This window comes from Lissotriton vulgaris, chromosome 12 (genome assembly GCF_964263255.1).
Source record: "Lissotriton vulgaris chromosome 12, aLisVul1.2, whole genome shotgun sequence".
In the NCBI taxonomy this organism is placed as follows: domain Eukaryota; kingdom Metazoa; phylum Chordata; class Amphibia; order Caudata; family Salamandridae; genus Lissotriton; species Lissotriton vulgaris.
In genome coordinates this window covers 734,330,477-734,348,159 of record NC_141700.1, presented here as the reverse complement: position 1 = coordinate 734,348,159, position 17,683 = coordinate 734,330,477, and the positions used below count along the sequence as shown (strand labels likewise).

At 44.4% G+C, this 17,683-nt stretch overlaps 1 protein-coding gene across 1 annotated transcript in view; it reads left to right on the top strand.

Moving 5' to 3' along the window:
- LOC147678438 (retinal guanylyl cyclase 2-like) overlaps nucleotides 1-17,683 on the top strand; it is a 276,991-nt gene that overhangs the window by 103,636 nt on the left and 155,672 nt on the right. The window contains exon 6 of the mRNA XM_086946580.1: nucleotides 5,259-5,355. Coding sequence (XP_086802706.1) covers nucleotides 5,259-5,355 — 97 coding nt within the window. The remainder of the gene's footprint in view (nucleotides 1-5,258; nucleotides 5,356-17,683) is intronic.

The following is a 17,683-nucleotide window of genomic DNA, read 5'->3' as shown; positions in this document are numbered from 1 at the left end:
GTTGCTTGGGGAGATGGTGTGGACAAGGAATACATGGGCAGCACGACAAGGGGTAGAAGGAACTATGGACGTTATGGGTGGTGGGTGGTGTGGATAGTCTTGTATTGGAGAGTCACATCAGTCTTATCTGTTTGTAGAGCTGGGCTGATAGTAGTCAGAATGAGTAGTAAATATATATTTTTTTCCTCTACAGTTTCTTATTTTTTCTTCAACATAGTATGCCTTATTATTTTGGTTTATCCTAACTTCTGCACTTTCTAGTGATGAAGAATGCATCAATGCTACGTTATCTCTAACAGGGCCGTATGAGGTAAAATCCAACACACTTTGCTCATGCAGCACACCCATGAAAGTAGTAATGAGATGACTCATCTGTGGCTTCTTTGCAAATGCATGCTAATAGGCTAACACATTAGTGATGCAAAGAAGTTGATTGCAACCTTCATGTACCCCGTTCTTGTATCAGGAACTTGTCCCAACTTTTATCACAATTTTGTTGACCCATTCCCACCATACGGGTTTGATTTATGATGAATCAAGATGCCCCCTATCTTTCACTAGCGAGGGTCTCCAATGTGGGTGTCCTGGCTGAAGGACATTGTGACTGAAAGACAAGAATTGGCCAACCCATGCATCCATCAGGCTCATCAGCCTCACCTGATTCTGTGTCACACTTCAGTCAGTGGGATACACCCCTTTAAGGGTGCCACTTGATCACCAACTACACCGTTGTCTGACAGAAATATTGCTGAAAATATCACATATCACAATATTGTCACAAATATCAAGGACCAAAATATTGAGAAGGTAATAGCAATAGGATAAGAATAGATTTACTATTCTTAACTCCACATCTATGTTCCATGAAGATGTATGTATATATGTATCACCAAGGTACATATATGTGGGGTTAAGTACAGTAAATATTTGCTTACTCCTAGAAACTTGCCTTTATGACATTTGTGTCAAACCTCCAAGGACCGGACCCAACCACCTCCGCTGCATACTCCTCAACACCCGCTCTGCACGCAAACACGCCGTCGAGCTCTGGGATCTGCTCGACACCTCCGCCCCAGATTTGGCCTTCCTAACCGAGACCTGGTGGAACGACTCCACGGCGCCCGACATCGCCATAGCCATCCCGAACGGCTACAAGATCACCCGCAGGGAGTGTGCCAACGGAATCGGAGGAGGAATAGCCATCGTCCACAAGTCCACCCTCAAGGTCGCCACCCACGCAGACGACACCCTCAACACCGCCAAACACCTGCAGTTCCGGATCCACACCGACCCCACCACCACTCTCAGAGGAACACTTATCTACAGACCACCCGGACCCCGAGCACAGTTCAGCAACTCCATCGCCGACCTCGCCAGCACCCACGCACTCGCCTCCATGGACCACATCCTCCTCCGGGACCTGAATTTCCACCTCGAGAACAACAACGATGCCAACTCCGCCACCCTGATCGACACCCTCGCCAACCTCGGCCTCAGACAACTCGTCACCGCACCCACCCACGCCGCTGGCCACACACTGGACCCCATCTTCTCCACAGGCACCCACGTCACCTTCGACCACACCACCGAACTCCACTGGACCGACCACCGCTGCATTCAATTCACCTTCAACAAACCAACCACGCACCAACGCACCCAACAGCTGCATCGCCGCTGCTGGTGCAAAGTCACCGAAGTCCAGCTGATCACCACCCACGCCCAGAACCCACCCACCGACCCCACCAACCCAGACGCCGCAGCCCACAACCTCAGACAGTGTATTGACCACTGCGCCAACACCCTCGCCCCACTCAAGAAGCCCTCCAACAACCACGGCAGCAAGAGAGCCCCCTGGTTCACCGACGAGCTGCAGACCTCCAAACGGGCCTGACGGAAACTGGAGAATATATGGCTCCACGAACGCAGTCCGGACAACCACGCAGCCCACAAGGATGCCTCTCGCAGACATCCCCACCTCATCAGAATAGCCAAGAGATCCTTCCTTCAAAGACCGCCTAGATAACAATGCACACGACAGCAATAAGCTCTTCAGCATTGTAAAGGAACTCTCCAACCCCAGCGCCAACGCCAACGACATATCGCCCTCGCAAGAACTGTGCAACTCACTAGCCATCTTCTTCCACCGCAAGATCGCTGACATCCATGACAGCTTCAATACCATGACCGCCCCGACTATGCCAGACCTCACCCCCCCTGTGAACACCACCAGTGCAAACCGCCTGAACTACTGGACCAATGTCAATGACGACGAGACACTCAAAGTCATGAACTCCATCCACTCAGGATCTCCGTCAGACCCATGCCCACACCACGTATTCAACAAAGCTGACGCTGCCATCGCACCCCAACTACGGAAGGTCATCAACATCTCCTTCGAAACAGCGACATTCCCGGAAAGCTGGAAACACGCCGAAATCAATGCCCTCCTCAAGAAGCCGAAGGCAGACCCCAAGGACCTCAAGAACTTCCGGCCCATCTCCCTGCTCCCGTTCCCGGCGAAGGTCATCGAGAAAATCGTCAACATGCAACTGGCCCGCCACCTGGAAGACAACAACATCTTGGACCCGTCCCAGTCCGGGTTCTGATGAAAGCACAGCACCGAGACAGCTCTCATTGCCACCACAGACAACATCAGGTGCCAACTAGGCAATGGCGAAACATCAGCCCTCATCCTCCTGGACCTGTCAGCCACCTTCGACACGGTCTGCCATTGCACTCTAAAGACACGCTTTCTAGAAGCCGGAATCCAAGAGAAGGCCCTTGACTGGACCACGTCCTTCCTCTCCGGCAGAACCCAGAGCGTCCACCTCCCGCCCTTCCGATCCGAGGCCACCGACATCATCTTCGGCGTCCCCCAGTGCTCATCCCTCAGCCCGAAGCAGTTCAACATCTACATGGCCCCCCTCGCACAAGTCGCCCGCCAACACGACCTCAACATCATCTCCTATGCCGACGACACCCAGGTCATCCTCTCCCTCACCAAGGACCCGCACACTGCCAAAACCAACCTCCACGAGGGATTGAAGGCCATCGCCGACTGGATGCAGAACAGCTGTCTGAAGCTGAACTCGGACAAGACAGAGGTACTCATCCTCGGACCCACCCCCTCAGCCTGGGACGGCTCCTGGTGGCCGACCACACTGGGAACAGCACCGACACCCACCGACTATGCACGCAACCTAGGATTCATCCACGACTCCTCCCTCTCCATGTCTAAACAGGTCAACGCCATCTCCTCCTCCTGCTACAACACCCACCACAGGATCTACAAGTGGATCCCGACCGAAACAAGAAGAACAGTGACACAGGCCCTCGCTCAACAGCAGACTGGACTACGGCAACGCACTCTACGCAGGAATCCCAGCCAAACACCTACAACGACTACAGCGCATCCAAAACGCCTCCGCCCGACTGATCGTCAACGTCCCCCGCCACAGCCACATCACCCCCACCTGAGAGACCTACACTGGCTTCCCGTCGACAAGAGGATCACCTTGAAGCGCCTCACCCACGCACACAAAGCACTTCACAATGCCGGACCAACCTATCTGAACAGTAGACTCAACTTCTGCACCCCGACCCTCCAGCTCCGCTCCGCCAGCCTCGCCCTCGCCGATGTCCCCCGCATCCAAAGAACAACCTCCGGTGGCAGATCCTTCTCCTACTTCGCCGCCAAGACCTGGAACACCCTCCCTACCCACCTATGGCAGACCCAAGACCTACTTGCCTTCATAAGACTCCTCAAGACCTGGCTCTTCGAGCAGTAGCAGCACCCCCTCCCCTCAGCACCTTGAGACCCTCACGGGTAAGTAGCGCACTTTACAAGTACTCTGATTGATTGATTGATTGAATTATTCTTGACACAATATTTTGTCCACACAATATTTGTTCTCTCATATTTTATCCAAACACCAACTAAACATCCTTTGTATCACCAGGATGATTCACGGCCACTCTCTCCCAGTGGTGGAATTGCAAATCTGTCAACAAAGCAATGGAAAAGAAAATGGGAAAATTGACGTAGATAGGTTGCCCATCCGTAATTGTCAGCCACAGAAACAAATCTGGGGCAGGCAAAGCACCGTGCATAATGCAGATAAGGATATCATGTAGAGCTTACTGGCAACAATTTAAACAAAAGAAGTTTTCAAAATATTATGAGAAATATCCAGTAGAATCTGAAAAATGCACATATCACATTGGAAGAGCATTGAAAGTGCCTTCTGTTCTTCAAATCGAACATGTCCATAATCTGTGTTACAACCATTAAGCATAAAATACATCCTCGGTTCCCCCCTTTAAAACCCCTTCCCCTCACTCCATGTCCAACTCCAACTGCTCAACTCCTACATCACTGAAAAATGAAGACTCTGAATATTCTAGTGGACCGCCCACTGCTTGGAGTGTACCTTGCCACGATACATCCTGAGGCTCAGGATATCATCAGTGCTCCAAACTTCAGTACTTTGCCATATGAAGCAAATGGTGTTGTCCAGCATGGTGATGAACAGCAGGGCCCTGGTTAGCTAGTGCAAGCTTAAAAGCATGTCTTGCCCATCCAAAAAAGAGGTCTGAAGGATCTCCAGAATGCACAGACTCCTACATTGTTCTGTGACCATCAGTCTGGCTTCAGTGATCAATAAAAATACTGAGGCATGCGAAAAGAAGGAGAAAAGGAGACACATTCTGGAGAAATACATTAGGAAGAGGTGATCATGGGGGAACCGTAACGTTAGAAGGTGCATTTTTAAAAGACCTCTTTCTACTGATTATCAGGGTCCAGAAAATATCTGACACCTCTATCTGTTAAACTCTTACAGTAAGCAAAACCGCGATCCTATCCTTAACCATAACTGTAACCGTAAGCCCTACCGCTAGCATAACCTTTAAACAACTCTCAACATCCTGCTAACCCAAAAAAATCATACATTATTAATTTGGAAAATATACTCCTGCAATGCCTAATGGATTCTCTTCATTATAACTCAAAAGCAAAAAGAGTTCCTGGTCACTTTTCTTCATATAAATTTTGTCATTACACTTTTCCGTATTGTATCTTTACTTTTAAAATACCTGTATGGTTTGAATGGGGATAGACTCGCGGTCTAGTCAAAGCTTTTATCTGATGGTTGAAAGCGCATTTCTTTTGTCACCTCTGCTGCTCTTTCCTTTTCCTTTCACAATTTTTCATTTTCTGTTGCAACTCCTTAATTCGCCCCACGCCTTCTCTCTTTTAGGCGTCGAGTCCAACATGCAAATATGATGAAGGGGCCTAACAAAATACTTCTCACCATGGAAGATTTGGCATTTATCAACACTCAAACCAGCAAAAAGGTGAGCAACTGCTGAGCCAGGTCTGTGGGAGATGGAGGACCCAATGCACAGAACAGTCCATCTCTCCTGCACCACACCCACTCTACCCAGAAGGGACCATAGAGGCAGCAGGGTATGGAGATGCTATGATACAATCCATAGCCTCTTCCCACGATTTCTGTTGTCTGCTGTGCTCACACCACTGTAGGGGCTGCTGTACAATCATACCTCATGCACTGTTGGGCTCTGATGGGCTCTCATTGTTATGTTATGTTATGTTATGTTATGTTATGTTATGTTATGTTATGTTATGTTATGTTATGTTATGTTATGTTATGTTATGTTATGTTATGTTATAAGGATTTTATAAAGCGCACGAACACCGGTTAGTTTCATGGCGGTGAGTCTAGGGTGGGTGTGCGATGCAACAGAGTAAGCTTCATGCGAAACTTAAGACTGCGTCCCTTCTTGTCACCCTCACCTCTGTGGGATTGTAAAGCAGTTTTGGACTCCTTATGATCTTCCAGGTGGTGTTTGAGGAGGTGTTCAGCCCTCCGTGTTGTCAGCGAAAGTTAATGTCAGCATGAAGGAGAGTGGTTATTAGTAGAAAAGCTGATGTTTTCCAACATTGGCCTGCCTTTTCTTAAGTAGATGCCCCTGGTCGTCCAGCACTAGAACCCTATCCAGTACCCTTCCTCTGGATAAAGGAGTATACTCTTTGAAAATTGCCATTCCTTGGGATAAATAATTATAATTCCTACCTATCGTCCTCAATTGGAATAACGCACAACTGCTTTCTTCCTGTACCAGTTGGAACCCTACATTTTGCCTTCCTTAGAATAATGCAAAAAGAACAATTGATGGATAGAATGCAGAACAATGTCATACATTCACCCCAGTACAGAGATCTGGGCCTAAATCCTTTGTTTTTTTGCTCACCATGCCATTCCAGTTTGGACCCAGCCATATGCAAATCAGTCTTTTTTTTTTTAAACACTTTTTATTGTTGAAGTTTTTGAATCATGTTCAATAGATAGACGAGTAATACAATATTAGCAAAACAATAAAGTACAAAATCATAATGATACAGAAGGCAACTTCCAAAATTACTCAAAATACGATTTCCAAATCTTATCAAATTTCCTCAGCCCCCCAATTCATTGTGCATAACGATATTCGCTGGTTCGAACATTCCTCATTTTCTGAAACCAGGCATTAAATGATGGTGCATGTATTGATTTCCAATTCTGCAGCACCAGGGATCTCGCTACTGCCATCATAATAAACAATAATTTAGCCATCTGTTCTGAAAATCCAAAATCACAATCATATCCATAGAGAATTAATTTGGCATTATAAGCAATTTCAATCCCACAATATTTTTCTATATATTTGAAGATTTCCCTCCAAAAAGGCACAATTTTATCACAATGAGCAATAGTGTGAGACCAGTTAGCAGGACTATATTGCTGACATCTAAAACATATAGCGCTGACATTCTCATACATTTTAGAAATGACGGCAGGAGTTCTATAAAGGAGCCATTTACTATAGAAAATCATTCTCCTCCAATTCGAACCTCGAAGAACACTAAAATTCATCTTATTTATCCATTTCCAGGTATTTAAGGTGAGAATATGATTTTCTTGATCGTTCCATTTTTTTATTGCTATAATACTCAGATCTATTTCCCTATGTTGCACTAAACATCTTTTCCATGCTCCTGGCTTCTTATTCTGAGGAATCAAGAATAACTCATCCCTCAACTGGGAAGGGGAGTCAATCATATTTGCTTCAACTTGTCTCAGTATTTTAAAAATTGAAACATAGGAGTTTAACAACATAAAATTACCTGAGATTATTCGTTGCATCTCTCCTGGTATCAACCAGGTCCCTTCTCTTAAAAAATCTGACAAGGAACCAAACCCAGCTCGCTCCCATTGAGAAACAATATCTGCTCCAATTTTAATTCCCATAAATAAAAAAGCGGTCCCTAAAGGAGTTCTAGAATTAAACTGGGGAAGGGAATACCTTTTTAGAAAAACATCACGAAGCTTAAAAAACCAGTGCATCATTTTATACCGGGTAAGTTTTGGTGATTTAGGAATATGTAGAGGAGCTGGAGTTTGAGCCTCTAAACTAATTAGGTCAAAAAAGAAATTGATAAATAATTTTGGTTTTTGCATTCCCAATTTAAATCGTTCTAAATATTGGGCGAAATATCCACTGTAATAGTCTCCAAGGTTCGGAACAGATAAGCCTCCCAATTCAGTGTCCACATAGAGTGTTTTCAATGCTATCCAAGGGTGTTTTTTGGCCCATATAAACCTTGAGAAAAGTGACTCTACTTTAGAAGAAAAACTACTAGGTAAGTAGCACGGAATGGTTGAAAATAAGAAGTTAAAAAGTGGCAGTATGGACATTTTTATAAGTGCAACCCGTCCCATAATAGTGAATGGCAATGAATCCCATCTAGTAAATAAGGATTGCACCTTCTGTAAAAGTGGGTCAAAATTAAATTTAAATAAATCGGAAACGAGATTAGAAAACATAACCCCTAAGTACCGTTTTGGTCTAGAACTAATACATCCAACTAAATCCGCATGTAAATCCACTTCCCCTCCACCACACACTAATATTTCATTTTTTTAAATTAATTCGATAACCTCCTAAGGCCTCGAATTCTTCAAAAAGCTGTAAAACAGCATTCTGGGATTGAATATCCGTTTTAATTATCAGCATGATATCATCGGCATAGAGTTTGATTTTGGCAATAGAAACTATTGGTGGGGGGATATTTACAGATTGACGAATTGCTATGGCTAACTGTTCAATAAAAAAAAAAGAATAGGAGATAAGGGGCAACCCTGCCTGGTGCCCCTTTGGACCGATACTGAGCCTACCATAACAGAATTAATAACTATATTAGCTCTTGCACCCGTGTATAAATTCTGAATTAAAGTAATAATTTGTGAAGGAATACCCAAATGTTTTAAAATAGCAAATAAAGTTGACCAAACCACTAAATCAAAAGCTTTTTCAGCATCTAATAATAATATTAGAGCCGGGATCTTTTTAACCTGAAAATAATCCAACGCCTCCGCAAGAAAATGGGTGTTAGTAGCTAACTGCCGACCTGCCACAAAACCATTCTGATCTAAATGAATAAGATCCGCAGCAATCGAGTTAAATCGTATTGCAATTAATTTAGTCAGGATCTTATAATCGGTGTTAAGTAGTGTAATGGGCCTATACGAGTTAGGGTCTTTTAAATTTTTCCCTTTCTTTAGAAAACTAACAACAGACCCATCCCCAAAAGAGCCTGAGACTTGACCCCCCATTAACATATAATTAAATAATTGTAATAATAAATCAGAAAAAACACTAAAGAAAGTCTTAAAAAATTCAGCCGGAAGCCCATCCGGGCCACAAGCTTTACCAATCGGTAAATTCTTCACCACAAATTCTAATTCTGATTTAGAAAAAGGACGCTTCATTGAATCACTATCCACAGGAGTTAAAGAGGGCATATTATATCTAGATAAAAAATTTACAAGTCTGGAGTGATCTATTGTTTGCTGATGACTATAAATCTGTTTATAATGGGACAACATAATAGTGCCAATAGCGTCCGTCTGTGAAACTTCAACATGAGTGACAGGGCATTTTAAGGAGTGAATAAAATTTGCGGCAGCCCGTTCTTTTGCCTGCCATGCGAGGAGTTTACCAGAGAAATTACTCTCCTCATAAATCCTCTGTGATTGTATCGAAAATTGCTGTTCACTCTGTGTGAAGAAAAACGTATTGAGTTCACGTTTAGCCTCATTTAATCTTTTTTGAACATCCCTAGAAGGGTTCACTTGTCTCAATAGAGTAAGTGAGTTACTTTTTTGGGAGAGTGAGGTTTTAATTTGTTTAATAGTGCGCCATTCTTCTGCGTCTTTACTAATTATAATGCCGCGAATAAAGGCTTTTAATGAGTCCCACACAATATGCAGTGGGGCTGTGTCTACGTTACGTGCTATAAACTCAACAATTTCGTTTTTTTCAAAAGAGATCCAATTATCATCCTGGGAGTTTTAGCGAGTACACAAGCAGCCTGATACTCTGCTGCATAGCACTACGCTAGAGAACAAATCTAAGCTGTATTGCCTCGAACGAATTAATTTTTAATATTGCATTGTTTGTTATATCTTGTACCTCCGTTTTTAAAATCACAAAATTGCAGACAGTCTTCTTGTCGCTGACCCGCAATCACCACAAGCATACACTCGCTCGATACCTGCCGATTTAGGGCAAGGCACCGAGCACCAGGGATTTTATTGGAACACATTGCCCATTCATATACGCAAAGAAGAAAATTACAGGAGCTTCAGGAAAAGCGTAAAAACCTGGTTGTTCGACAAATAATTGCCTTCTGATCTGTTCTCTCTCTAGTTGTGTCCTGTGTTTTGCTAATTCGGCGCCGGGAAACCCTTTGTGGGTAGCTGTGCGCCTTATAAATGCTATAAAATAAAATAAATAAATCATCCTGCAGATACACTTTATTAAATATCCATCTTTTAGTAGGCTTAACTTCATTACCTATTTCAAATTCAATTAACAACATTGCATGGTCTGAGAAACCATTATGAAAGAGATTTTGATAATTAAATTTTAATAATCTAGAAACCAAAAAAAAATCTAATCGAGACGAGGATCTATGTCTCCCAGACCAGCAAGTATATTCTTTTTTCTGTGGGAATTTACTACGCCATGGATCATTTAAATCTAATATTGACATATACTGCATAATAGAGCTTCTTGATTTTGGTTTGGATTGTTTCCTCGTCATAACGGAAGAATCCAATTTTCCAACCAGTAGGATATTAAAATCTCCCCCTATCACTATGTCCCCCCTAACTAACAACAAGGATTGAAATAGCTCATCATAACTTAGGGCACGATCTTCCACTGGGGCATAAAAGCTGACAAAAGTAATTGGCCTTCTCCTATTTTTCATTAAACAAGTGACCCAACACCACCTCCCTGCCCCCCCATTTTCAAACTGAATAATTTCTGCATCTAAATTTAAATTAAGAAAAATAGCAACCCCCCTTTTAGATTCTTGAGCACATGAAAACCCTCTATATGACGCCCAAGTTTTAAACATAGAAAAAGAATTAATTTTGGCACTTGAAATATGAGTCTCTTGGATCAATACAACAGCAGGCCGCTCAGACTTAATCCAAAGTTCTATTGCTCTCATCTTTTTTCGATTGTTCAACCCATTCACATTGAAAGAGATCACTCTAAGTACCCCCAGAGACATCTACATAAAAATATGTGAAACTCAGAAATACATCTTGCCAACTTATTTTTCTATCAATATTCAACAAAAACTTCAACTTTTTTATTCCCCCCCCCCCCCCCCTACCCCCCATCTCAGGTGCCCCCCTCCAGTACCTTGCCTTGTGAACCTGCTCTACACTTCCACCTCCTCCCCACGCTGACCACTTGACACTAACCCCCCTCATGAGGCGCCTTGTTATTGCGCCTCTAACCCTGTGATCTCCCAGTTCCTGACTTACCCTCCCCCCATCAATCTACAGTATCCTATTTGGGCTTAAATTAGCGGCAACAGATTAAGCATCTCACGTGCCTCGTCTACATCTGTAAATAGGTGAAATTTGCCTTTTATCAAAACTTTTAACTTTGCCTGTTGGGCCATTGAAGCTTGAACCCCCTTATCCTTAAACAATTGCAAAATTTTTACGAATTCTTTTCTTCGTTCAGCAGCGACTGCTGACATATCGGAAAAAATCCGACATTTAGTCGTGGGGTTAGCATAGAATTGTCTTTTCTTAAAGGCCTGCGAAAGAATTGTCTCTTTGACCCGTACATCGGCGAAGTTAACAATAATTGTCTGAGGAAATGGAGAGTTGAGGAATGGGCGTGCAGGTACTCGATGCGCACGTGTAATTGTTAGGTCTCCCTTAAACTCGGGGATTACCTCTTTTGAAAAGAAAGAAACAATCCATTGCATCATATCAGATCCCTCAATATTCTCTGGCACGCCCACCACTCGAAGGCTAGACCTTCTATTATAATTTTCTAATTCATCCAGTTTAATTTCAAAGGCTTTTGAAGATTTACAGATAGTAGACACTTCCTTCTGTATGGTAGTCATATTGTCTTCCAACCCTGAAATTCTAGTCTCAGATTCAAGAAATCGAGTTGTAAAGGAAGTCATTGAATCTTCAATTTTGTCCAGCCGATTACTGATTACTACCAACTCAGCCTTTTGAAATTGCTTCATCTCGCGTATTTCCCCTAATATCAAATTTAGCATATCTTTCACTGAAATTTGAAAGTCTCCGGTAGTCTTAGTGTCCATTTCCAAAATTGGGCTCTGCACCATTGCATGTACCATCGCGTCATCATCCGAGTCTATTTTTGATTGAGGCAAATTAGTAGTAGACATGGGAAGAGGAACGACCATAGATGGAGAAATTAACACCTCATTCTCAGTAATGATTGTGGTTTTTACGTCTACAGATGAAAAATCAACTAAATTGCCAACATTGCTGGTTAACATTGACGCCATTGACGCCATTGAATCTATAACGCTCAAGGGGGCAGAGACCTCAGGTGAGGCTACCCGACTCCCAGCTGTGCTAGCAGTACTATTAACGTGAGCTGATCCCTTCCGCTCAAATAACGGAAAATGTTTAGATGCCTTAGGGGTAGAAATTACCAGGAGATCCTTGGATACCTGTGAATCCTGAGCCACTATGGAATTAACACCTTGAGCCATTCCTAGTGATTTTTCTGTGAGACTTGAAACGGCCATGTCCAATCCAGCTATAGGCAGTTCTGATACTTCCTTCCCCTTTTACTACTAAGATTATCAAGGTTTGGTTGATGAGCAAGTGTTATATTATTTTCTCCCTCTTCAGAGCTCTCTGAATTTTCAGCTGCAGACGAGTTTTCCTTCTCTATGACAGGCTCTGCTAATTTAGCTTTTTCCGATTGATCTTTCAGCTGTTGTCTTCTTTTTATCGCTCTGGTCCTAGCTGTCAATTGCTTGCCCATACTCAGAAAACGAGAAGAAGCAATCTCACCTCAAAGTTTTTCTGAACTGCAATCTTCACCTCGAGCAAAGATATTCTCATTTGCTGGCAGGGACCAATTAAATTAAGAAGTCTTAGCTGAACAGCAATTTTACCAAGCACTTTGCAATAAAAAGATGAAATAGTTCAGTTCGATTAGGCCAATCCCTGGAATGCTGGGACTTGTAGTTTTCTCTTTTCCCCCTCCAAGAGCTGCCTTTCACGAGTCTTACTCAAAATATGGCACTATGCTTTAACAACACAGTTCCGATGAATCTCTTCTTAAATAAAGAAAAGAACACCTCATCTTTTCAACATTTCTATCTCCCCCATCGGATCGGCCATCTTAGCTTGTCTATCTTGGGGAGACCATCATGGTCTAGTCATTTCTACCATCGACCTTAAAGACCTAAGACCTCTTAGACTCTCAGACTACTTTTTAGTGGTTGCAAAATTTACACAGCTGGACGTTTTTCACGTCGGATTTAGATAGTCTGCTTCTTCACAGTGATATGTATTATTTTATAACTGATTGTATCCAGCACACCTCACTTTTTCTGCACCAATTGCAATTGCTACCCATATATTATTGCCTCGTACAGTAGCATTATATTCTATATATTCCTAACTGTATCATGCACGTCCCACTTTATCGTCACCGGTAATGCACCGTTTGCTACCTCATATATTTTTCTTTTGCTGCTCGCTAATGCCATTTGTTGTGCCATTTAATCTGTGTCATTTAATCTATGTATGCAATTGTATTACATCACCGTACCTTACATATTTTTGACTATTCACTATTGGCACCTTTGATTTAGATATTCTGTAGGGCCTGCACTGTTATTTTATTTTATCTTATTCAAGTACTTTTCTCAGTGCTATATTTCATATTTTATACCTCATATATTCTGCACTGTTATTTTAGTTTATCTTATTCAGTATTTTTCTCAGTGCTATATTTCATATTTTATACCTCATATATTTTTCGTTGCTGTTCACTAATGTCACTTGTTGATTCATATAAGTGGTGTGTGCAATGGTATTCTGTCACAGACTCCTGTACCCTACATATTTGTGACTACTCACTATTGTCACCTTCGATAGATATTATTACGGTTTGCTCAGTGTTTTATTCCAGTATTTGTCAGTATTATACTGCTACTTGTTCTGCACTTGTTTATAACCTACATCGAATTCACCCCTATTCCTAAAATATACTGTCGACTTTTCTCACATAGACTTGTCACTGATGTAACCTGCACTCACATTGTCCCTTCCCGTATACACTGATTATTATCGCATATGTGTTAACTGCTCGCATTATTCTGCTCCCTTATATCCTTAGTGCGCACCCTATACTTGTGCAACTCGCACCCATCTCAAGTGTTAATCTTGTATGCACCGAGCACTACCTCAACTACCTTGGCAACACACTAGTGTCAGTTATTCTTGCACGCACCAACTACTACCTCAAATACCTTGGCAGCTCACTAGTGTCTCTCCCAATTATCTCACTATTTTTGTCTGCGGCTGTACTCTGCGCATAGCATTACTGTGAACGCACTAGTATCACTTTAGGCAACTGTTTAGGACAGTGCACCCTCCCGCCTACACCCTCCCTCCTACACCTACCTAGACTGTCCTCCCATCATGGAACCCGTCGGCACATATAAAATCAACTACCCACCCTCACTCACTAAAAAAGCCGCTAAACGCTTTAAACACAACTTCCTGAGGTCCCACCCTGAAACTCCGTGTGCAGACACCTACTTCTCACCAGTCAATGGTTCACTGAACATTGATATTATCTTCCACACCACACGCAGAGCCCAATGGAGAAACACATTCCGCACCTTACTCACCGTCTCCACCTCCAGGAATTTCGCGCATGGCCTAAAACTTACCATCACTCCATCACAACTCTTCCCGGGCAGAACAACCATCACTATATACAATAACGGGATTATCCTAATTCAATCCACAGACAAGAACCTGGAACTACTAGACAACCTGTTCCCGCGTTCAAACAGCACCTCACCAGTCATCGGACCCCCACTCGCAGCACCCGCAGGCCTATCACCCCTGAATTCACAGCCCCCAACCACAACCCTTCTAACCTAGCTCAACCACAAAACGACACGCACCTTCCCTCCACCCCCGGCACCTTAGACATTCACCCACCTAATGTAGCTACCTCGCACTCCGCATTTACAGACATAGATCCCTCACCCACACAGTCCAGCGGTACCCCCTCCCCCTCCCACAACCTCACCCTGTCACCCTCCCATACCACACCCATTCCCGTCACCCCTGACACCGCAGCCTCAAACCACATTCACTCTAACCCAGCCCAACCCCAAAACAACATGCACCTCTTCTTTACTCCCGACACCCCAGTCACTCACCCACCTACCGTATCTACCTTACTCCCGTCGAACACAGACGTAGATTACTTACCCTCTTACACCAACCACCTCACCCCTTCCCCCCACACACCAGCCCTCATCCCCTTTCCCACCCTTGATACCACAGCTCCCACCCAAAAAGACATGCACCACCCCTCTACTTCCAGCACCTTAGTCATTCTCCCACCTACCGTAGCTACCCCACATCCCTCAAGCACAGACATAGATCTCTCTCCCTCTTATAACAACCACCCCACCCCTTCCACCTACACACCAGCCCTCATCCCCGTTCCTCTCACCCCTGATACCACAGCTCCCACCCGCATCCCGCCTATCCTAGATCAACATCAGACCGACACACACAAAGGCAAACCCCACCCTTTATCCCCACCCATTCTCAGCGCCCACTTCCTCTTAACTAATCACACAGAACACACCCCCTCCATCAACTCAACTCAACCCTCTCTAAATAGAACCATCTACAATCCCACTACCCCCCCAGTCTTACCACCCATTACCCAACCTCCACCCCCTTCACCACTAATAAACGCCCATCCTCCACCCTGCACTCTACGCCCACCACCAATACCCTCATCCACACCACCAACCTCTCCCCTATGTCATCCACGCCTGACCCTCCCATCCCCACCTCCAACACATGTCCCACAGTGGACCACATTACGGCCTCCCTCCTACAACTCAAAGAAGACATGTACATCATCAACCAACAACTACTCTGTCTATCACACTCCAGTCACCCCCCACCCAACACCCTCCATCAGATCAAACAAGACATTCACATCATCAAACAACTACTCAGCACACACCCCAGACACCACTCACGCGCCTCCACCATCACCTCCCCTCCCAACTGGTCCTCCACCCGGGCGGCGAACTCTCGCACTCGACTCCCACCGCACTGGACCTCAATCCCTGTTCACAATCGTGAAAACCGCCCCCATCGCTCCTGCAACCCTCTATCGGACCTAGACACAATCACCCTCCTCCGCTCCTATGACTTAGCTCCCCTTAGCAACACACCCGACACTCTCACTGCCATACCTACGATTCACTCCAATCCCCTTAGACCCCCCACACTGAACAACAGAGTCGCTATCCATAGTAACCTGAGTAAAGTCCCCCTCGCCCTAGAACACCCTTCCACCCTCGACACACCCCGTCTCAAATGCACTCTCCTAAACTGCAGATCAGCTGCTAGACACTCCGCCGCTATCGCAGATCTCATCCTAAAATTGGATCTGGACTTAATCATCATGACTGAAACATGGCTAACAGAATCTTCTACACCTATAATGGACATTCTGGTTCCCCCCAACTACCTCATCACTAGACTTGACAGGTCTGGCAATAAAAAAGGTGGCGGAATCGCATGTATATACAGGAGCAACCTCTCTGTCTTGAAAGTATCTTCCCCTTCCCTACCCTCCCCATCGTCCTGTGAATACATCAGCCTAGATATTATCAGTGAGGGCAAACCGATCTGCACTCTTCACAGCGTTTACCACCCACCCGGTGACAACCTCACCTTCTCCCAACAAATCATGGACATGATCTCAACCAACTCCGGGCGGCAACTCACACAAATATACCTTGGGTACTTCAACCTCCACTGGAACGATCATAATGATGCGGTGGTAAAAGGTCTGAAGAATTTCCTCAACGCCCTTGACCTTACACAAATTTGCAACAGTCCAACACACAAGAAAGGCTCTATCCTCGACCTTATCATCTCCAAAGAGGCCTCTATCCAACTCGAATCTATCCTACCCTGTGACAGCTCGGACCATCATATTATCACGTTCTTCATCAATGAAAAAGTTAAATTTAACCCTATTCAATCCGCCAGGCCCAAAGTCTGGAAAAGAGACATGAAAAAACTAAACTCAAACTCTCTGCCCCCCAACAGCTACAACTTACTACTTCCTCCGGCTGGCGTTAAGGACGTCCAATCCTTGACTGATCACTATCTTAACAATATGACCGCAATAATTAATGAAGTCGCACCCTTGCAGCTAAAAAAAGCCACCACAAAAATCTCCAATCCCTGGTATGACGGGAGTCTCAATGACGATAGACGCGCCATGAGATTGGCAGAGCGTTTCTGGAGATCAGCTCCCTCTGCACTGAACCTAAAAAACCTGAAGAAAAAGAGAAATGCCTACTTCAGGAAAATAAAACGATCAAAATCAGACTTCTTCAGCCGTCAGCTCGACCAAGCCAAAAATCGTCCGAGAAAGCTGTTTGAGCTTATCCGAACACAAACCAAAGAACAACCCCAACCTCTCAACACTAGGTGCAAAGCTCCCTCCTGCGAAGACTTCGCCTCTTTCTTTAACCAAAAAACTGACAACATAAAGAATGATCTCCTCATGGACGCAAGCCTCTATCCCAAACCCCACTGCATAACACCCACTAAACCAAAAAACAATGCAACCTGGTCAACCTTTGTCACCTACACGGAAGAAGAAATTGGCAAACTGCTCAGCACTCTGAAACCATCCAATCACCTCACGGACCCCCTTCCTGCTAACGCTGTTAAAGTCCTTACCCCGTCGCTCCTTCCACTCTGGACCAAAATTATTAACAGCTCACTTCAACAAGGGATCATTCCAGACTCCCTCAAAGTTGGACAAGTAACACCTTTGCTAAAGAAACCTACAGCCGACCCCTCTGACCTAAACAACTACCGTCCCATTACCAACATTCCGACTCTTGCCAAACTGCTGGAAAAATGCGCACAAATACAATTGACTAAACATATTAATCAATTTGATCTCCTCAACTCTCATCAATCAGGCTTCCGAGCCAATCACAGTACGGAAACTGCCA